Source organism: Elephantulus edwardii, unplaced genomic scaffold (genome assembly GCF_000299155.1).
Source record: "Elephantulus edwardii isolate Elephantulus edwardi_28Jun2011 unplaced genomic scaffold, EleEdw1.0 scaffold00066, whole genome shotgun sequence".
Lineage (NCBI taxonomy): Eukaryota > Metazoa > Chordata > Mammalia > Macroscelidea > Macroscelididae > Elephantulus > Elephantulus edwardii.
The window spans coordinates 16,040,915-16,063,603 of record NW_006399816.1 but is presented as its reverse complement, the minus strand read 5'-3'; the positions used below and the strand labels follow the sequence as shown (position 1 = coordinate 16,063,603).

The window sequence follows — 22,689 nt, the reverse complement described above, 5'->3', positions numbered from 1 at the left end:
AGTATTGAACATACCATGGACTGCCAAAAGAATTAACAGGTCTGCCCTAGAAAGAGTAAAATCAAGCTGCACCTTTTAGGCAAGGATTTTGAGACTCTTTGTCACATACTTTGAGCATGTAGCCAGGAGAGACCAGTCTTTGGAGAAAGATGTCATGCGTGGTTGGGTGGACGGACAGCACAAGAGATGAAGACTCTAGATGAGATGGATTGACACGGTAACTCAGGTAGTGAGGGTGGGTGTGTCAGCAACAGTGAGATTGGCTTAGGAGATAGGAGGATTCAGAGCTAATGTGCCTAGGGTCACTGTGAGTTTAGTCAACTAAGTGGCACAAAACAACAACAAAGTTAGAACTACTTAAAAACAAGACAGGACTTCTTTTCTAAGATTAATCCATCTGTCCTTAGACATACAGATTATGTTGAAAAAAGAAGATTGATGAAGCTATAACTAATTTAAGCTCATCGAAAATGGGGCTTCTTTAATAGAAGCCTAGCTCTTGAGATTAGATTGCACTTTAGATGCAATCCATCATATCTTTTCTACTTTACTCTGTAGGCACCACAAGAAAAGTGAACATCAGCTTACTTTTCCCTCCCCTCTGAAATACTTGACTTTGTCTTTCTTGGTGATCTACAACAGCACAATATTCACTTGAATTTTTCATACTCCCATGTTTTTCTACACTATCAGACATCATGGAATGTACATCTTAACTTTCTCCTTTTTTCTAGCCTTCTTTTTGCCACTGAACAAAGATAACATTGTTGAGAGGAAGACTAATATTTTCTACATTCTCTGAGAGAATTTTGAAGGCAGTATGATTGTAGAATCAGAGAAAAGATGTTAGTCTAAAAATACGGCATAACACAATATTTAGCAATGTAAGCATAATCCACAACTTTTAAATGATTGTAGACTGTACTTAAAAAGAAAACCTAAAACTTAAGTGGTTTATGTTTTTATTTTTCCTTGATGACTGTGATAAAAAAGAAATCTGAACTGAATGGTAATATATTATCAGTTCTTTTATTAACTTTTGATCCACCTCATCTCAGAGATATTTTGTTGTTGTTAATGTTGTTGTAAAAGGTATGCTTGTGAAAGAAAAATTGGTCCCTAGCTGATACAAATATGTGCTGCCAGTGCAGAGGTGTACAGTTCGTATCTGCCAGATGCTTCATGGGAGAAAGATGGACACTCTTCTCCTGTGTGACTTACTGTCTCTGAAAGCCTGCTGGAGAGGCAGCCAGGGTTGGTTCTGACTTGATGTCACACAACAACAACAAACAAAAGTTTGGCTGTTCATACTCCCTCTGAGACACCAAGAATAGACAGACCAGGTGATCGGGTTCTGAAAGGACAATCTTAACACCCTGTCAAGCAGTTCTACTCTGCATGCATATGCTTGCCACAATTTGCTATCAACAGCAACCGGTTACAGGAGAAATAATGGTTGTGTGATTTTTCTGGACTTTGGTTTAACATAACTGTGTTTATACACTATTAAAAACTTGATGTCAGCATAAATCCATGGACATTTAACACTAGCATTTTTCTATATATTCCTTCAATTTTTTTCATTTCCTTTTTTTAAAATTTATTATTAATTTCAATGAAAATTTACAGAGACTTTGGGTTTCCATTCATTCATTGTTGCACTTTTCTCCCCTTCCAACCCTCCTCCCTAGTACACTACCCTCTTTGAAAAGTAAAAGAAAATTCTTTCATTGTTTTACAATCCCTGCCCCCAGGTCCACTCCACTATACAGCCTTCACTCTGGACTCCTGTCATGACAAAAATACCTAGTCACATATCCCTCTTAAACAGTTTTCTCCCTCATCTGTTTCAACGCAGTATACCTTGAACCCATCTATTTCAGTCTCCCCCCAACCCCAAGGTCAGTCCTGTTTTACAACGGCGGCACTATGCAGTATTTGTCCTTTTGTGACTAAGATACTTCACTCAGCATAATGTCCTCCAGGGTCACTCATTTTGAATAATACTGCATGAGTTCCTTGTTTTTCAATGCAGCGTATTAATCCATTGTGTGAATATACCACAGCTTTTCTATCCATTCATTTGTTGATGGGCACTTAGGTTATTTCCAGCTCCTTGCTATTGTGAACAAAGCTGCAATAAACGTGGATATGCATATATCTGCTTGGATGTCAGTTATGGTCTCTTTGGGGTGTATTTCCAGTAATGGAATTAATGGGTCAAATGGTATCTCTATTTGCAACTTTTTGAGAAAGCACCATACAGCCTTCTATAGTGGTTGCATCATTTTACACTCCCACCAACAGTGAATAAGGGTTCCAGTTTCTCCACAACCTCGCCAGCATTTGTTGCTTGTTGTTCTGTTAAATTTTGCTATTCTGACTGGAGTGAGATGGTATCTCATAGTTGTTTTTATATTCCTTCAATTTTTAAAATAAGATGTTAATTTTTATCCTACCTTTTTGGCGGGGAGGGAACCAAAAACAAACCCCAAACCATTTGCATTGTTAACCAAAAATAGGAACAGAAATTCTAGTTATTTTCACTTAAAATGTTATATTCAAAACAAAATTTTTTTTTCTAGATTATTTATGGAAATCTTAAAATACTGTACAGACTGTGATGAGATTCAGTTTAAGGAAGATGGCTCTTGGGCACCTATGAGATCAAAAAAGGAAGTCCAGGAAGTTTCTGCTTCTTATAATGGAGTTGATGGTGAGTGTTAGTTTTCCAGAAAGGATGATACAATTTCCCTGATGTTGTCAAATCTTTATTTTCAATATGAAGATGCTTAATTTTTTTTAAACTTTGGGCAATTTATACATGCCTCAAGTGACCCTTATTAAATTATTGATTAAATAAGAAGTAGTAGATTTCCTTTTAACTTTTTATTTTGCCAGCTTTAAAAATGTTCTAATAGAAGATTTCAAAGTAGAATAATAAATCATTTGTAATGTCATGCTTTTGAAATGATATCCTCTTAAATTTTTAACAGAGTTGCTAGCAAGTAGTGAATATTCCTTTTCCTTTTGTGTTTTTCCTCTAGCTTTTTGTGTGTTTTCCCAGAAAGGATGTTAAGTCCTTTTAGAAGTGTTGCCATAATGTTTCTTAAGTATGTCAAGTAATTGTCCAAATAAATATATGTAAGATACAGTGTGTGCTCTGAAACTTTTTCTGAACAAGAGATTTAACATTTTCATTTTGTCATAAAAGAGGAAGGGGTGGAAAAGGGGGAAGGAGAGAGATGATCACTGAGATGGTGGTTGAAGTGGGAGACAGAATAGTGGAGTCTAGAGACAGTATGATAAAAGACATGGATAGGTGATAGTTAATTGTATAAAGTACAGTGTGTATGAAGGATTGTGTGTGGTTCAGTGTACATGGATAAAGTGCAGTGTGTTAAGAAAAATTTGGAGGTAAAAAAAATGTATTATATAAATGAACGTTGGGTGTTGTAGATTTTGGAAGCTTAATTCCACCAGTTATTAATTTGGAGTACAGAAAGTGAAGATCTACTCTGGAGATAGGTTTGTTAGAAGTAGAATCTGAATTTGGAGTACAGAAAGTGAAGATCTACTCTGGAGATAGGTTTGTTAGAAGTAGAATCTGGTAGTGGGGGCTGGAGCATGGTCAAGGGGAAAGACTGAGTCTCACCTAGTACTCTTCGGGAAGTGTGCATTTCAGTGGATTTATAACTGGAACAAGCCCTTGGGCTTCTGAGGGAGGGTAAAGTTGGCACCTATCATACCCCACCTCCAAGACATTCACAGGTGCATGGATGAGCAGAGGATTGTTGGCTTGAAAAGCAGGGAGTCTTGAGGACCCCTGTCCTAGTGACTCAGCTTGGCCCCATGTGGGCCCTAGGGCTGAGGGAGAAAACCAAGAGGTCTGGAATTCAGGGTGAAGTGTGGAGCTTGCAGCTCTTGCCCTTTTTAAACCTAGCCACAGATGTCTGGGGGTGAGTTGACCAGAACCCAGCTGGATGAAGAGAATATGATCCCTTCTGTGAACGAGAATTGATTGCCACAACCTGAGGCTTTGCTTTGGATTGGACGATGGTTGTGGATACAAATACTCAAAGTTTCCAAGTTGAACCAGTGAATCCTTCAGCAAAAGGGATGTGCTTGTTTCTTCAGAGTACTGGTTTGATAGTTATGGGCAAATCAGAAATTGGCTGTCTAAAAGGAGGATATTAGGACAGGAGGCATGAAGTAGCTGGCTTACACAGTTTCAAGAAAGTAGTTGTTGGTGGGATGGTTTTAAGGGATCAAAAAACCAAAATATCCATAATATAAATAACAAAGTATAATGTAAATGAAGAATTGTATGGAATACAACATACATGCGTAAAACACAGTGTATATGAATGATAAAAATGCTAATTAAGAAATACTTTTAACAACCAATAGCTAATAGTGGTTTGGTTTTGTTAGTGGTGGTGCATTTATTTAATTATTATTTATTTTTATGGTTTGCATACAAAATTGCATATTCATGGTTTCATTTATATACATTGTACTTGATGCATTCCTCTGCCCACATTGTGTTTCATAGTAGAATAGTACTTTTTTAAACTTTTATTTTTCTTTTAAATTTTAATGAAGGTTTACAGAGATTTTGGATTTGCATACATTCATTGTTGCATTTTTCTCCCTACCCACCTCTCCCCCCCAGTTTGCTCTTCTCTTTGAAAAGTAAAATTTCTTCATTGGTATATATCTCCCCCACCACTTCCCCCAAGTACACTCCACTATGCAACCTTCATTCTGAACTCTCATCATAACCATAATACCTAATCATATATCGCTTTCAAACAGTTCTCTCCCTCATCTGTTTCAATGCAGTATCCATAATTTATCCAATTTTTCTCAGTCTCACCCCAACCCTGATTTCAGTCTCATTCTACAGTAGCAGCACCTGTCCTTTTGTGACTGAGATATTTTCACTCAGCATAATGTCCTCCTGGGTCACTCATTTTGTCTAATAATTAATGAGTTTCTTGTTTTTCAATGCAGAGTAGTATTCCATTGTGTGAATATACCACAGCTTCTCTATCCATTCATTTGTTGATGGGTGCTTAGGTTGTTTCCAGCTCTTTGCTATTGTGAACAAAGCCGCAGTAAACATGGGTGTGCATATATCTGCCTGGGTGGCAGTTATGGTTTCTTTAGGGTATATTCCCAGTAATGGAATTGCTGAGTCAAATGGTATTTCTATTTGCAACTTTTTGAGAATGTGCCATACCGCCTTCCATAACGGTTGCACCGTTTTACACTCCCACCAACAGTGAATAACAGTTCTAGTTTCTCCACAACCTGGCCAGCATTTGCTGTTTGCTGCTTGGTTAAATTTTGCTATTCTTACTGGAGTGAGATAATATCTAATAGTTGTTTTAGAATAGTACTTTTTTTTTAATTTTATTTTATTATTTTTTGTGCATGTACCGTCAAATCAGATCTGACTGGTACAGGAGGAAATTATCCTTTCTTCTCCAGCAGAGCATCTGGTGGATTTGAACCGTGTACCTTTGGGATTGCAGTACAGCTTCTTGCCACTAGGCCACCAGAGCTCCCCTTAGAATAGTACTTTTAAGCTTAGCTGAGCAGAGCCTATTTTAGATGGATGGTTTGTGTTTTGTTTTTAATTCTCTGGCTCCAGCAATTTTATGGGTCAAAGCAGTAAGTGCTGGGTTAATCCGAAGGGTCACTGAGAAAAGAAGTTACGGAGTTTTTCGCCTTATGTTTGCAATTACTCCCATACAGGATGCTTGAGCTCCACATTGGAGCATCAAGTGACTTCTCACCACCAGTCCTCAAGTAAAAACAAGAAAGTAGAAGTGATTGATCTGACCATAGACAGTTCATCTGATGAAGAAGAGGAAGAGCCTTCTGCAAAGAGGACCTGTCCTTCTCTGTCTCCTACATCATCACTTAATAATAAAGGGTAAATACTTGTTGTTTGCTTAGATTTGTTTTCTTTTCATTAAAAAGGTAAAAGTTAACTTGGCAAGGTAAGGATTAAAAGTTCCAACAAATAAATACTGATTTTTCATTATTCTAAAACTTAGCTGTCGAAGTATAGATGAGTTTTTAAAAGATTGTGATAAAGGGGAGTCATTGGCTACAAAATAAATTTGTCTTGGTTGTAGTATACATCAAACCCAAGATAACTCTCTTACTCAGACTTTGGAGTACATCACAACTAGTTGTTTTTGTTGTTACATGCCTTTGAGTTGCTTGCGAATCATAGCAACCCTTTGTCTGACAGCTCTAAAGCCTGCTCTGTTCTGAGCCAACCTTATTATCTCTGACATACCTACCTCCATTAACCCAGTCACTGAGTCAGTCCATCTCATTGAGGGTCTTCCCCTCCTGGCGTCTCTCCACCCTCCCAAGCATAATGTCCCTCTCCAAGGATGGGCCCCTCCTTGCAACATGTCTGAAGTATGTCAGATCAGAACTACCTAGAGCATCTTTTAAAAATGCTTTACTAAGGGAGCCCTTGTGGCCTACTGGAAAGAAACTGTGCTGTAATCCCAAAGGCTCACTGTTCAAATCCTGCAGATGGTCCACTGGAGAAGGAGGGACAATCTCCTCCTGTGCCAGTCGGATCCGATTTGTTGGTACACAACAAAAAAAAAACCAAAGTATAAAATATTCTTTACTGTTCCCTCTTTGCCATCTATCTAACTCAGTAATGACTAAGAAAATTTCTATTTCTGTTAAATTTCCAGAGGGCCTGAGGAGTTAGTTAAAACATTTACAAAGATTATTAGAAGTTAGAATATTTGCTTAAACTTGTTGCCATTGAATCAGAGCCCATAGTTGACCATCCACTGCATTTCCAAGGCTGTTGATTACACAGCTCACCTTTCCCCTGTGGAGCCGCTGATTGAATTTAACCATCAGAGAGATATAGTCTTTGAGTCAGCAACACAGCTCCTTAAGGACAACCAGTAGTCCTCTTAAATTTTATAAGGAACAACAACAAAAAGCCAAACTGGATGACGCTAACCTCTTTAGAGCAATTATTTATTTTTTTCCATGATGTTTTATATTTAGCATCTAAATCATAATAAAACTGAATACATAATATCTGACTTTTTAAAATGTAATTACAGATTATTAGATTGTTTTAAAAATCTGTATAAATATTATATATAGCATATTTCTATCCTTTATAATATTAATAATATTTCTATAAATTATGCAATCTTTACGTTTTCCTACTTTTACAGGAAATAGTTGAGTGCTTAGAAATCTATTATTTTGACTTTGAATGCTTTATTCTTTCTCCAGATAGAACTCAATGTTTCTTATGCTTGCAACGTTACTTTAGTTGCATTAACTACTTCTGAGCATCTCAGTAACTAATTAAACACAGCTAAAGTGTTTGCAAATGCCAGGTCTTTCTTTCTCTGTATTCAGATTTAAAAAATGGAGAGTTGAAAAGTTTATGTCACTTTTGGGACTTTTTGTATTATGCCCAGTATTAGTGAACATTTACAGTAACTAGAAACAGAAACCGAGAGTATTAGTTTTCATTTATTGTACAATGTAAAAGTGGAAATACATTTCAGAGTAGTACACACAATTAAAAGTAAAATAAAAGAAAATTAATTACAGAATTAAAAAGAGTAGATCTAGGTGGAGAAAGATGCCACCCATAAATAGAAAACATTTTACCATCTTAGTCACCAGGTGTGCTTTAACATTTAACATTTTATCAAGAAATGTCCTTTACTGTTGGTATACTGAGGTGTTTTCAAATACTAGCATTTTTACTTCTTTCTCTTAATCCCTTAGGCATTGTCAAAGGAAACAGCTAACAGAAAATTGCAGTACTTTTTATAGACATAAGTTTAATTAAAGTTTCCATTAGATGGAACATTTCATATGAGGCAGATGAGAGTGTTTCATGCTTCATATCCCATTCATAAAAATGTGATACATGGCCATAACTAGAGCTGGTTTTAGAAATCTAACCTTGATATCTGTAGAAACATTCTGTACTTTTGAAATTGCATTTCCACATCCCACAGACTTTAAGTGACGTTTTGTAAACAAAAGATAAACTCTTTTATCTTAATTTGGAGAACATAGTTTATTGTTGTTAGATAAAGGGTGTGACCTTTATCTTTCCACTTGAGACTGTTTTAAGTTCTTTGTGTTGTCATTGACCCTGTCAACAACAATCTGAACCCTGTCCTATTCTGTTCCATCCTGCCATCTCTGATATACTTGAGCCCATTGCTGCTGCCACTGTGTAGAGAAAAATTTAATTTCTTTCTTGTTACTTATTTTTCCTTGATTTTTTTTTAAAAGGGGTAAAACTTTTTTGGCACTCAGTTATTTAGATACTTTACCCTCTTTTTCTGGGGTCTTTCCTTTTTCTGTTTGTCTTTAAAAATGTATTATTTATATCATTACTCCTTTTTATGCAATTATTCATTCATGTACATTTTGTTTTATACAATTATTTCTGTATGTTGAGCTGTCTATAGTTAATTACTATTGACCTGTAACTTTTAGCTCCCTGTCTCCGCAAATCCCCCTTGTACCAAACTTGTTTTTTCACCCGTCCCCTCCATCATGAGGTCTTTTTTCAGTTATACTATTTTTTTTTTCTCTTAAAGAGCCCTTTTGGTGTTTTGGTCAAAGCATTTATTTGCTAACTAAAAGGTTGCCAGTTCAGATCCACTGCTTGCCGAGTAGGGAAGAAAAGAAGCAGTCTGCTTCATAGAAACCCAGTTCTGCAGTCTCTGCGAGTTGGGTTGGACTCACTGGCCTTTTAAAACCCTTCATCATTTTGGACCAGTCCCATGCCTTCATTCGTTCAGTGAACCTTTTTTTTTTTTTTTTTTAAACCAAACAACACAACAAAATGCCGAACAGTGTGCTAAACTTTACATATACTCAGGTAAACACGATAGAGTTTCTGTTCTAAAGCTTAAAAGTCTGGTTGTCTAGCATTTTAAGCCTGACTGCTCAGGCTGCTACATACATATCCTTTGTCTTGTTCCTTTGCTGGGACTTCTCCACCCCACCCCTCTCTCCAAATACATACATAAAATGATGTGTATAGAATTGTTCGTTCACTTTGCTTTACTGAGGTAACTCATGGTTATGGTGATGCTACTGATGTGTGAAATGTGATAATGGTTACCCATGGACAGTGTTTGGTGGAGCTTCCAGATTGAAACAAGCTTGGAAGCAAGAGTGGTATCCACTTCCGAAATAGCTTGTCTCTGGAAACTCTATGAACTGAGAGAAACACGATATTTACACTACAGGGTTCAGGACTTTTGTTCATAGGGTTGCTATGGGTTGTCTATGACTCAGTGGTACTTAACAACAACACATATGGAAGTTATAATCCTCCCTGAGCCAATAGACCAACTAGGAGGAGGATTAAGAGGAAAATGCAATACTCCCTGATCTCACAGCCTTCATGAGAGGGAAGTGTAGTTCCCCTATGGTGTTACTGCCTGTGATACCTTTTTTTTTCTTTTCTACTCTCCTTCATAGGGTCACTATGAGTCCACCTGCGACTCATGGCACTTAACAACAACTAGTTTATTTACAAAATTTGAATGCCTTGTTTTCAAGAACAAATTCTGCCTTTAATACTTTTTATCCCACTAGAGATAAAAGGGGAGGAAAGTGAATCAAGAGGGGAATACCATGAAATAATTATGAGGATTGAAATGTTTCTTCTTGCACTTTGGCCCTTATTTAATGAGGCTCCTTAACAATGGGAAAGGAATACCAGGCCTGCTGAAGCTGAAGGAAAACCAGGACTTTTCCTCCAACAACCAACAAAGAAGGCTGCCCTTTAGAATTGCCCTAAATTTGAACTTTGGCCTTCTAAACTATAAAAGAATACATTGCTGTTTGTTAAAGTCACTGTGGTGTATCTAGTATAGCAATATTAGATAACTTGGACAGACATAGCCTAGTAATTGTTGATAGTCTAACTTATACATTGCTCCCTGTTTTTTTAACCCTCAGCATAAAAGGTAGAACTCACTCTGAAATGCATTTTCTCTGTTAAACATTGAACTGACTCATGAAAATTGTGCATACCTTTTCTTACAGCATTTTAAGTCTTCCACATCAAGCGTCCCCAGTGTCCCGCACCCCAAGCCTCCCTGCTGTAGATACAAGCTACATTAACACATCCCTTATCCAAGACTATAGGCATCCTTTCCACATGACACCCATGCCTTATGACTTACAAGGTAAGTTACTGATTCTTTCATATTGCCACATAGAATGCTTGTGATCTATATAGTCCTCTTCTGAGTAAATTTGAGGAAGACTAGAGAGTCTGGGAAGATGTAGAGACTTGGACCCATGGAACTGAGGGTTGAGGGGCAGTGTGTAATGTGACCATAGATACAGACCAAGGTTCTCGATTGTACTTTCATCCATAACCCATGTTTTCATGGTGTTTAGACTTTATGCTTCAGAATAGAATACTCTGCAAGTGGTATTTGGATGGCTTCCAATATGTTGCATTGAATTTTTATGTTTGTGAACATTATCTTCTTTTCCCTGATTATAGTTAAAATTAAGAGGCATTTGGCATCGCTATTTTTGTTTCAGTGAACCTGGTCCTTCTTTTGAATAGTAATTTGAGCTATCTGTGCATTCATTTGTACAGTATAATTATTTGCATTATCACAAAGAATTTTTAGTTTTCATATATATCTTTGTCATTTAATAATTTATATACTAACCATATAATCTAAGAAAATTGTTCATTTGAAACCCACCTGAATGCACATTTTAGATAATTCAGTAGAGAAATGTAAGGTGAAAGGAGAAAGTTGGATTGGTAGGGGAACACAACATCCATCCATCCCCTTCACATGCCTTTATATATCAGGAGTGTTATGCAGATGATTTCAGTATTGTTTGAATTGTCTGACTGAGGAATGACTTACCCTTCAGTAGAGATACATGATTATATAAAATTCTTTAAGTATGGGTGCGCATGACTTCCCTCTAAAAGGAGTTCTCTATTTTAAGAAGATAATGAGTTGGAGGTTGGGATGGTTAAACTGAGCCAGTTAACTAGAAAGATTCTTAAGGCTGTGTACTTGAGAAGCAGCAAGTGTGTAGACGTTTTGCCTGCCTCATGAATTTCTCCTGTTACATCTTATTAGGTGTTTTCCTATAAAGGCTGGTTTTGAGTTTAGTGGTTTTCGTGCTTGCTTTATTTAGTGTTACGTCCTATAACTTTATCAGTAAGATACCAGCTCTCTGACCAGCAAGCCTGCACACTGACTTCCTTCCTAAGTACTTCCATTTCCTGGCCCCACCCACATTCCCGCTGGGCTAGAAAGCCTATTAAAAACGCACATGTCTGAATGGGCTCCTAGCTGACCCTCCTGCAGGTTTTTGGAGGCCATGAATTGCACAGATTTCCCATCTTTCTCCCATGGAGCAGCTGATGGATTTGCACTGCCTGAGAGATACCACGTTTTGGGTTAGCAGCACAGCTTCCTGTGTGCTGTTCCACCAAAGCTGAGAAAGCCTGTGGATCTTCTTAGTACTAACCAGACCTGCCCTCATGAATGATGGCCAGTCAGCTAAGTCACTCAGAATCTTCTCTGTAGGGCCTGAGATTCTACAAAAAATTATAGGCCCATTGGCAGATGAACTTAAAAAGTTGAGTGGATTATTTTTGATTGTTATGAAAACTGTCTAATAGAACTTTTCTGTGCTATAGGAAATGTATTCATATATTCTGCCCAGTACAGTAACTATCAGTCCTGTATGTCAGTAGTGTGAATTAAGAACTGAATTTTAGCACTGCAATCCCAGAAGCGTGCTGTTCAAATCTGCCAGATGCTCTGCTGGAGAAGGAGGGAAAATCTACTCCTGTACCAGTCAGATCCGATTTGACGGTAAACACACACAAAAATAAGAAAACTTAAAAAAAAAAAAGAACTGAATTTTAATTTCCACTAATCTGAATACATTTAAATAGCCACCTGTGGTTAGTAGCTGCTGTACTGAACCATGCAGCCCTATCTTACTTAGCACACTGCCACATCTTACTATGATTCACAGTGCTATACATTTTGCTGTTCCTTGTATTGAAATCTATTATTGTTGACAGTGAATGGATCCCCATATAACATTCAGAGTATATGTGGTTTGCTGTATTTTTACCTACATGTTTGTTGTAGTATTTCCCAAGATTAGATATCATAATGAGACAGTTTAGTGACATTAACTTAGTTGCACTTCATCATATTATACATTGCATCATACAGCACATTACAGTTCCTAACACATGGATGATATGGGCAAGTATGTGGCTCGAAAGAGGCCTTGCAGAGAACCCCCGAGAATTAAGCAATCAGGGCTGATTGTTTTGTAGTAACTACCATATGAGCTTTCAGGTCTCTTCCTGCCTTGTGCTGCTGAGCAAAGCTTGTGGGTCGTGCTTGGTTACAAGTGGTACTTAATTGTCAATAAACAGTGTTGGTAAAGCAATTGAAAACAGAAAAGTGCGGCTACAATTTTCTTAGCTCTTTCCATTTCAGTCTTTCACCTATGCAAAATGAGGCTGAAAATGATGATATGCCTTTATGAGATAGTTGTGGAGAGTAAATTAGATTGAAATGTTACTGCAGAGGTGTATGTTACTGCAGAGGTGAAATGTTACTGAGAGTGTTTTGGGGAAAGTGCCTTGCCAGTTTAGGGGTTGGTTTTAGATGTAAAGGCATCAGTGGCCCAAGCCCCACAGATGGAGTCACAGGGCTGGGAGATAGATCATTTCTAAAACTTGGATGTCAGCCTTAGTAATCTAGAGATGGGAGACCATTATGCTTATTCAACTCACTACATGTTAAAAATTCTAAATGACCTAGCATTTTTATTTTTTTTTTGTTCTGATTGTTTTTTTGTTGTTTTTTTTTTAAATTTAGGTTGTTTATTTTTCATTTCAATGAACATCTACAGAGATTTTGGGATTCCATTCATTCATTGTTGCACCCTTCTCCCCGCACAAACCCCTCCCCCCTCCCCCCCCATTTGCTCTTCTCCTTGAAAAGCAAAAGAAAAACTCCCTCATTGTTACACAATCCCCCCCCGCACCTCCCCAAACCCCACCTCCTACCCCCAAATATAATCCACTCTGCAACCCTCATTGCATACTCCTACGATAAAAATAATGCCCTAAAATATAATACTTTTAGACTATTCTCTCCCCCATAGACTTCAATGCCATAAACATATTCCATCCAGTTTTTCTCAGTCTTACCCCCACCCCAATGCCAGCCTCATTCTACAACAGTGGCACCATATAGCATTTGTCCCTTTGTGACTGAGATACCTCACTCAGCATAATGTCCTCCAGGTTCACCCAGTAGTGGTCCATTTGGCAGGGTTTTTTTTCTTTGTACATGTTTTTCAAAGCTAACTTTTGTCTTTATTTTCTACAGGATTAGATTTCTTTCCTTTCTTATCAGGAGACAATCAGGTATGCAAAATGAGGAAATTATTTTAACTAAACATTAAAATATTTTAAAAGCGTAATATTTCTTTTAAGAGAAAGAAAATACATTTTCTCAGAAAATTTAATGTGACATTGTTGTGTTCTGTCAAGTTGATTGTAAGTCATGGAGACCCTATATGAGAAGGTAGAACTGTCCTAGAGTTTTTCTAGACTGTAATCTTTACAGAAGCATATCACCTGGTCTTTTCTTCTAAAGAACCACAAGCTTATTCAGACTGCTGACTTTGTTAGCATCAAGGGCTAAATACTGCACCATCTAGTCTTCTTAATCTGTAGCTGAGAGAAAGAAAAATAAGTTTCCTTGGAAAACTCAAATGTTTTTATACCTATTATTGTTACATTTAAGTAAGAATCCTTTTGTTTTCTCTCTGTCTGAGGGTATCATGGGAACAGGGTCTGATAACACTGTCCACTGTTGCTTTCTCTTTAAGAGAAACAGGACAGTGAGTTGGAGGGACTGAGTGACTGATAAGCTTTTTGGACAGATAACTCCAATAAGAAAAAATAATTTTTTGTTTCTTCCAAACCTCTTTAGAAATAGAATTTTGAGAATTTTTTGCAGTACAAAGTAAAAAATGTTAATTCATATTTTCCCCCCAAGTTTCAGATAGAAAAAGTCTCTTTAAGTCTTTAGATGACACAAACCAATATAAAATAAAAAACATATTTTCATAAAAGACTTAAGAAAAGATGATTATAGAAAAGCCATTTGTATTTGCATTATCTTAGTAAACATCTAGAAACACTAGGTATGTTAGTAAATACTTATGTACTTACTAACTAGTAGGATTAACGCATGTTTTTGTCTTTGGTTTTTTTACCCCTTTCTAGCATTACAACACTTCCCTTCTTGCCGCAGCAGCAGCAGCAGTTTCAGATGATCAAGACCTCTTACATTCATCCCGCTTTTTCCCGTATACCTCCTCACAGATGTTTCTCGATCAATTAAGTGCAGGAGGCAGTACTTCTCTGCCAACCACCAATGGAAGCAGTAGTGGCAGCAACAGCAGCCTTGTGTCCTCCAACAGCCTGCGGGAGAGCCATAGCCACACGGTCACGAACCGGAGCAGTGCGGACACAGCATCCATCTTCGGCATCATACCAGACATCATTTCCTTGGACTGATCCCCCTGCCCCTGCTGCTCCCACTCCCAGCCCAGATTAAATGAACACTTGGCAGAAAGAAGAGAACTTTGTGCTCTGTTTTACCTTATTCTGTTTAGAAAAGTACACAAGCGTGGGTTTTTTTCCTTTTTTTAGGGAAAAAATTAAAAGAATTGTACAGAGAACAAAACTATATTTTCAGTTTTACTTTTGTATATAAATCTAAGACTGCCTGTCTGATAAAACACTTGTTTAAAAAAAAAAAAAAAGGAAGAAAAAAGTACCCACAACCACCTTCAGTTGATTTTTTTCTGGATTCTGAAGATGTTCATCCTTTGTCCTATGGTTTTGGTTTTCTTTACTTCAGACAGATGGCATTATTTTATTTGCAATAACAAAAGGAAATGCATGTTTTAAATGGTGGGCTTTTCTGTTGTGGGAAGGGATTGGGGGGGAGATAGATTTAATTTCCATTTGCTAAAAAAAAAAAGAGTTGAATTCTATTTGTGTGTGTGCATATTTCATCCAGCCTTAAGTTATAAATCTCATCTGTCCCACTGCATTCCCTGTGTATTTTCAGGACATAGCTTGTGGGGGTGTGTGTTCAGTGTGTGGGTCTGTGCGTATTTTCTTGTCATTACTGTTCTCCTCCCAACTTTGCATTCAGTTGATATGTCAGTTGCCTGCTTCTTTCAAAGTGCTTTGAAGGCCTTGAATTCACACATAAGCATCTTTATTGGCTCTCCCAATTGCATGTTCTCCATCACATATTCTCTCTTTATTTGCTGTATGCCCCCTGAGAATATATTTTAGAGGTAGTAAAATCAAACTGTCAGGGTAAGAATTAAGAGTAGGCTTTACAGACCTGTGAATAATACACTTTTAGTCTAGTTTTTTATTCAAAATCTGGGCTGCCAGTATTGTGTATTTAAGCAAAGTCTGTGAACACCTACCATTTTGGCTACAGGGTACTGAGTTTTCACGTCAGATCATACCAAAGTAGGACGTAAAAGTAGCTTAGAAAAGCCCTGTTGCATGTCTCGTGCAGCTGACCAAGATGAGGTGGCATCACCTTAGAAAAGAAAGTCAGTGATCCTAAAAGTTAGGTTCTGCTTTGAAAATACAGTGCAACACACAAGTCAGTCTTAGATGTCTGCTATTTGATAAACAGTTGGGATTGAAAATGCACTTGGTCCTTAGTTTTTCCTTGGAGTGTACTTGCTTTCATAGCCTGTCTACCCTGGTGTTTTGTTTTGTTTTCTTTCTTCCTTTGGGGTGGGATAGGGTGGGGGGAGCGTGTTTTTTCATCTTTTTAAAAACAAGCATGCCATAGGAAAAATCATTTTCTTTTTAGAATTCATGGATCAGTCTGACCTATTATTATTAATAACGGAAGGTGTAAATATATTAAAAACTGTTTTCAGGAGATGAGTGAGGGCTAGAGAAAAGGGAAAGTGGTTCTGCTTGTGTCCCAAAATCCTCATCAGAGAAAATAGTACATTCTCAGGTGTGGAAAGTATTTTTACAGCTGCTTGACTGTGTAGGTTGAGTAGAAAGGATAAAGAAGGGGTGTAATTGTTGCCAACTTTCCAGACTGGATTTCTATATCACAACTGCTAATGCCAACGCGTTGTTCTCAGAGTTGACGAAGGACCACTTTTTGTGTATAAACTTCTTTTTAAACCTTGCTTTGGTAACAAATGACTTATTTCAGGTAGAATTCACAATGGCTGTATCTTCAGTTGTATGCTAAACTTAATGGTTCATATAACTGTGTGGCATCAAAAATTAATGTCTGCTTTTTATAGCATCTCTCTGCCACTAAATTGTTGACTTGAATTTTGGGGACAAAGTTGGTGTTGATATGTATATGTGTGTGTATGTATATATGTATTTATAGACAATGTGTGTGAGTGGTAAGTGAGTTATATAGTCTTCCCCCATGCATGTGTATTCCACACATATATGGCTGAGTTATAGTCACTAAACAATTTGCAATAATAAAAAGTATAACAAAAATGGATTCATTGTGAGTTAAAACAGGAAAGAGCTACTTTTACAAAAATTTAATCTGGTATTACAGTGAATAAATATTTTAAGAATTCTCACTGACATTCATTTAGACTAATACTTGATAGTATAATTTGTGTTTAAATTTGGATTGAGGTAGACATTACTTAAATTGTGGGCAGTTGCTTCTTCACATTGCAATAGGATTCATATTGCTATTACTTCATCTAACAACCTAAGGTAAGAAGAATAGCTTTTTTTAAATCTCTCTTTATGTTGTTAGTGGTCTCAAAACTCTGATCAATAACTGTATGTGGTAACTCAATTGTTCTTTTAAACTCTGCAGTTGAAAACCCTTCCCTATACTTTCTTTAGCCCAGTTTTGATTGGGCTTAATTTCATTCATTTCCTGTGTTGTACCAAATCCAAGGGAAGAACAGATAATAGGGAGAAATAAATGTGGCTATTGTCATATCTACATGGAAGAAATTAACCATTTGGTTGTCTTTTTTATTTTGTCATTCCATTCTGTGAGGAGTTTGTTTTCTTTTAGTTGTTGACTGTCCAGAATGATGCATTATTAGTATTTATCACAATTGGTCTCATAGTTGATATCAATCAGTGATTTTTCTGTAATAATAATTAGTGTCACTGCATCTTTATTTCATTTCCTAATTAAAAAACAAACAAAAAAAAAAGCTTAGTCATTTCATCCTTTTTTTTTCCCCCTCAGTCCATCCTCATTCCCCACCCTCTACCAGTATTGACATGCTTCTGTGGACAAATAGTCTCAGAATCTTTAGGCAAGTGTGACAACTTTCTCCTTGCCTTGGTCTTTCATAATAAGTGTGTGTGTTTGTGTGTATGTATTTCTGTACAGTACTGTGTGTAGTATGTGTGTGTATGTATGTATATGCACACATCTTTGATAAAATAACTGAGTAGTAGGGTTGACGTGGCTTTTAATTACTTTGTGGGCATTATTGGATACATCTTTTTACAACAATCTGAACTTTAACCATTTAACCATTTGGTTAACTATTTTAAGCATTAAAATTTTTCTACTGTTAATTTAGGCATTATCCCAATTCTGTATGGTTACTGACTGAGGAAAGATTTACTTAAGCTTTTGAAAATGTGATTCCTCAGCAGATTTTCCTTTGAGTCCAGTATCTGAAACCCTTTATCAGTTTAAAATTAATAACTATAGGAAGCACATTGTTTTTTTAAAAAAAAATCCATTTTAAAGACATATTTTCAGCTCTTTGAGACTTTAAAGGACATTTAAAATTATTTTAGTAAGGATTTTGTTTTACATGTTAAAATTCTGTTTTTTTAATAAAACACAAAGCTTAGATTTCAAAGTGGAAGGAAGAATAGCTGGTGGTCCCAGAGTGTGCTGCTGTTAATTGTTTAATTAACAAAGGGGAAATGTATATAAACAGATAAAAAAGTTACCATAAATTCCATGAACTTAAATCTGTGATTCATTGCCTTAAAACTTTCTCTCTTAGAATTTCCATACCGCATGCCAAACCAGTAAAATGGCTTTTAAAAATGTATAGTAGACCAATGTCAGTTTGTATAAAAGTACCAAGTGGAAATATTTATTACATGCATTGGAAAAAAATTGTTTACTATTGAATGTTACCTGTTTATGTAGAGCTCTTTAGATGTAATAAAAGCCTTCAGTTAATTTGTCTTCTGTAAAATATACTGCTGGGTGTACAAGGCGACAGTTCTATTAGAAAAGTGATCATGGTTTTGAGATTCTAAAGAATTTTTTATCCAGAGATTTCAAAGCTTAAGTGACTAATGCTCTCGGAATATGCTTTGAGATGAAGTAACAATCATTTCTTCTTCCTATTGAAATATATCTAGCTTTGTAGTGATCCATAGCATCTGTTTGATATCTGAGTGTGAGGAGCACTGTGGCCTTTCTGCAAGGAACACAAAGGGCTGGGTAAACCCAATGGAATTTTTATGAAGAAACATGAAGCAAGGGTAGATGTTCCTGGGGGTCGGTATTTAAATCAGAACACTAAACAAAATCCTAGGAACCTAAGCCATGGACACCTTTCCTTGGGAACGCATAATATTCCTTAGCCAAGAAGAGCCTGGTGTAACAGCTACTCTAGCAGCCCTAGTTGGCATGCTGTACTGCCGATGCTTCCTAGGCAAGAGAAATGAATAATACCTTAGTGGAGGTCTAGGGGCATCGTCCTTAGTTCTGTAACCAAGAAGAGGTTGGTTTGAACTCACTAATGCTCTGGGAGGGAGAGGAAACTCTTACGTGAAGAGTCACAATTCTGGAAGCTCAATCTAGTTCAGTAGAGTTGCTATGAGTTGAAATCAGAAGCAGTGGATTTTTAAAACTATACTTCCCAATGATAAATTACCATTCCATGATAAATACAGAAAAAAAGCTTTGAGGGAAAGGACATTTATTACTGAAGCCTAGATTTCCCTTTTTTCCCCTTCCATCCAAGGTATTTGAATACTCCAGTCTTACTGATGAGCTGTGAATGATTTGCTGATGCCTGTGGTGAATTAGATCTAGGTGGTGTCACCACAAGTGTAAGAACCCACCCACAATCTCCTGAGTGGGAACAGACAGAATACTTATTTAGAAATGTTTAGTATCCGTTTTAATCAGAAAAAAATGTGCCAAATACACTTGTAAACTTCTTTAATGTAATCATCCTTAGATTATACTAATATAACAAACTTGAAAATTTCACATTGAGTTATATTTTTTATTTACAGTATTGAGCAAAGCCTTTGCCTTTTTTAAATTAATTTTTAATGACTGCTTCATTTTCTCAAAAGTCATTGATAAAAGTCAAGTTTGCAAATACTAATTGCCACAGCATTATAACTAAGACACTAGAAAATTTGACAAAATCACTGATCAAAAAAACCAAACACTACAGCAACAAGAATAATGTGCTTGTGTGTGCAGAGGAAACCAAGTGATTTGACACATCTTTTACTTATGTAATAATGGCAGGTTTGACTGTTACAACTGTCTGAACACATTGTTAACATCATTATGTGCTGTCAATTCAAGTACGACTCATAGCAACCCTATAAACAGATCTGAACCATGTCCTATCCTGTACCAACCTCACACACTTGAGCCCAGTTGCTGCAGACACGGTATCAGTTCATCTTGTTGAGGACCTTCCTTTCTTTCACTGACCTTCCCTCTACCTTTCCAAGCATCATGATGAAGCTTTGCCATGTCCTTTTAGCCGTCCATGGATGTTCAATATTGTTCTCAAACAGCGCAACTCAAAGGCATCCATTCTTCTGTCATCCTTATTCATTATCCAGCTCTCAAATGAAGGTGATTGGAAAGACCACGGGGTTAGTAAGGTACACCCTAGTCTTAGTTAAAAGTTTAGAGATTAGGGGAGCTCTGGTGGCCTAGTGGTAAGGAGCTGCAACTACAATCCCAGAGGCACACGGTTCAAATCCACCAAATGCTCTGCTGGGGAAGGAGGGACAATCTCCTCCTGTACCAGTCAGATCTGATTTGACGGTACACACACACACGAAGTTTAGAGATTATTAACTCTTTGGGGTTTTAGAGAGGTCCCTGACAATGGACTTTCTTAGTGCTATACATTTCCAGATCTGACTGCAGGTACCAAGGCTGTTAATTGTGGATCTGTAGATCAAATCATTGACATTTCTATCTTTATCTTGATGTTGCCTATTGGCCTAGTGGTGGGGATTTTTGGTTTTCTTAAGATCCATATTGAAGGCTATCATTCTTGATCTTCTGCAGCAAACACTTCAAGTAGTCCTCCTCACACTGAGTAAGCAAGGTTGTGTTATCTGCATAAGACAGGTAGCTGATGAGTCTTCCTCCTATCCTGATGCCGTATTTCCGTAAAGTCCAGCTTCTCAAATTACTTGCTCAGCATACACATTGGATAAGGAGGATGGATACACACTTTCTTGATTTTTTAACCTTGCAGCTGGAGTCAGAAAATCAAAAGGCTTGGACTCGCTCAGCATTTCTTAAACTGAAGGTAATTTCAAGCTTTGAGTTGCAATACTTAAGGATGTTTTGGGCAGAATATTAAATGATCCAGGAAGCAATAAAAGAAGATAGAAGTTGTATACAGAGTCACTACCCAAAATAAGTGGCTGAGACCAGAATTCCATGACACAACCCATAAGCAAGAGCCTGTGGTGTTAAAGGAAGAAGTTCAAGCTGCTCTTAAAGAATTGGCAAAAACAAGGCTCCAGGAATTGATAGCATACCAAGTGACATTTTTCAGTAAATAGATGCTGCCCTGGATGCAGTCATCAAGTTGTGCCAAGAAGTCTGGAGGACAACCATCTAGCCAACTGACTAGAAGAGATCTATATTTGTTTCCATTCCAAAGAAGGATTACCTAGCAGAGTGCGGAAATTATCAAACAATACCATTAATATCACATGCAAGCAAGATTCTGATGAAAATTATTTAAAAGCGACTGGAATAGCACATCAACAGATAACTGCCAGATGTGTAGCCTGGGTTTAGAAGAGGCTGTGATAATAAGTATATTTTTTTATTTTATTTTTTAATTAATTTTAATGAAAGTTTACAGAGACTTTGGATTTCCATTCATTTATTGTTGCACTTTTCTCCCTGCCCAGCCCCCCCAGTTCATTCTTCTTTTTGAAAAGTAAAAGAAAAATTCTTGCATTATTATACAATCCCTCCCCCCAAGTCCACTCCACTACGCAGCCTTAGTTTTGAAAAGTGAAAGAAAAATTCATATTATGCAGTCCCTCCCTCCAAGTCCATTCCACTATGCAGTCTTCATTCTGAACTCCTGTCATGACAATAATACCTAATCATATATATCCCTTTTAAGACAGTGGTCTCCCTTATCTGTTTCAATGCTGTATACATAATTTATCCCCTCTTTCTCAGTCTCTCCCCAACCCCGATGTCAGTCCTGTTCTACAACAGGGGCACTATGCAGTATTTGTCCTTTTGTGACTGAAGTATTTAACTCAGCATAATATCCTCCAGGGTCACCCATTTTGAATAATATTTTGTGAGTTCCTTATTTTTCAATGATGCATAGTATACCACAGCTGTTCTATCCATTTGTTGATGGACACTTGGGTTGTTTCCAATTCCTTGCTATTGTGAACAAAGCCTTAATAAACGTGGATGTGCATATATCTGCTTGGGTGGTGGTTATGGTTTCTTTGGGGTACATTCAATTGCTGGGTCAAATGGTATTTCTATTTGCAACTTTTTGAGAAAGTGCCATACTGCCTTCTATAACGGTTGCACCATTTACGTTCCCACCAACAGTGAATAAGATTCCATTTTCTCCACAACCTCGCCAGCATTTGATGTTTGCTGTTCTGTTAAATTTTGCTAATCTTATTGGAGTGAGATGGTATCTCATAGTTGTTTTGATTTGCATCTCTCTTAGAGCTAGGAATTTTGAACATTTCATGTGTTTGTTTGCCATCTGAAAGTCGTCTTTGGTGAAGTGTCTGTTCATATCCTGTGCCCATTTTGCAATTGGGTTATTTACCGTTATTTTGTTGTGGTGCTCAAGTATTTTATAAATTCTATTTAAGTCCCTTATTTAACATGTCATTACCAAATATTTTTTCCCAGTCTGTGGCTTCCCTTTTTACCCTGTTGTAGAAGTTTTTGGATGTGCATAAGGATATGATCCTAGGGATGTTATAGCTAATGCTAAATGGATCTTAGCTGAAAGCAGAGAATATCAGAAAAATGTCTATCTGTGTTTCGTTGACTATGCAAAAGCATTTGACTGTGGATCACAACAAACTGTGGCTAACTCTGAGAAGAATGGGAATCCCAGAACATTTGATCGTGCTTATGTGAAACCTATACTTGGACCAGGAGGCAGTCGTCAGAACAGAGCAAGGAAGCATGATTGAAAATTGGGAAAGGTATACACCAGGGATGTGTACTATCTCCATACCTTTTCAATCTATGTGAAGAACAGATCATCTGGAAGGTTGGGCTTTATGAGGAAGAGTGTGGG

The 22,689-nt window shown here is 37.1% G+C and overlaps 1 protein-coding gene across 1 annotated transcript in view; it reads left to right on the top strand.

The window, feature by feature from the left end:
- The window catches only part of PIAS1 (protein inhibitor of activated STAT, 1), a 127,542-nt gene extending 112,635 nt beyond the window's left edge, over nucleotides 1-14,907 (top strand). The window contains exons 10-14 of the mRNA XM_006888361.1: nucleotides 2,586-2,716; nucleotides 5,764-5,944; nucleotides 10,099-10,241; nucleotides 13,461-13,498; nucleotides 14,366-14,907. Coding sequence (XP_006888423.1) covers nucleotides 2,586-2,716; nucleotides 5,764-5,944; nucleotides 10,099-10,241; nucleotides 13,461-13,498; nucleotides 14,366-14,659 — 787 coding nt within the window. The 3' untranslated portion in view covers nucleotides 14,660-14,907. The remainder of the gene's footprint in view (nucleotides 1-2,585; nucleotides 2,717-5,763; nucleotides 5,945-10,098; nucleotides 10,242-13,460; nucleotides 13,499-14,365) is intronic.
- The last annotated feature ends 7,782 nt before the right edge of the window (nucleotides 14,908-22,689 follow it).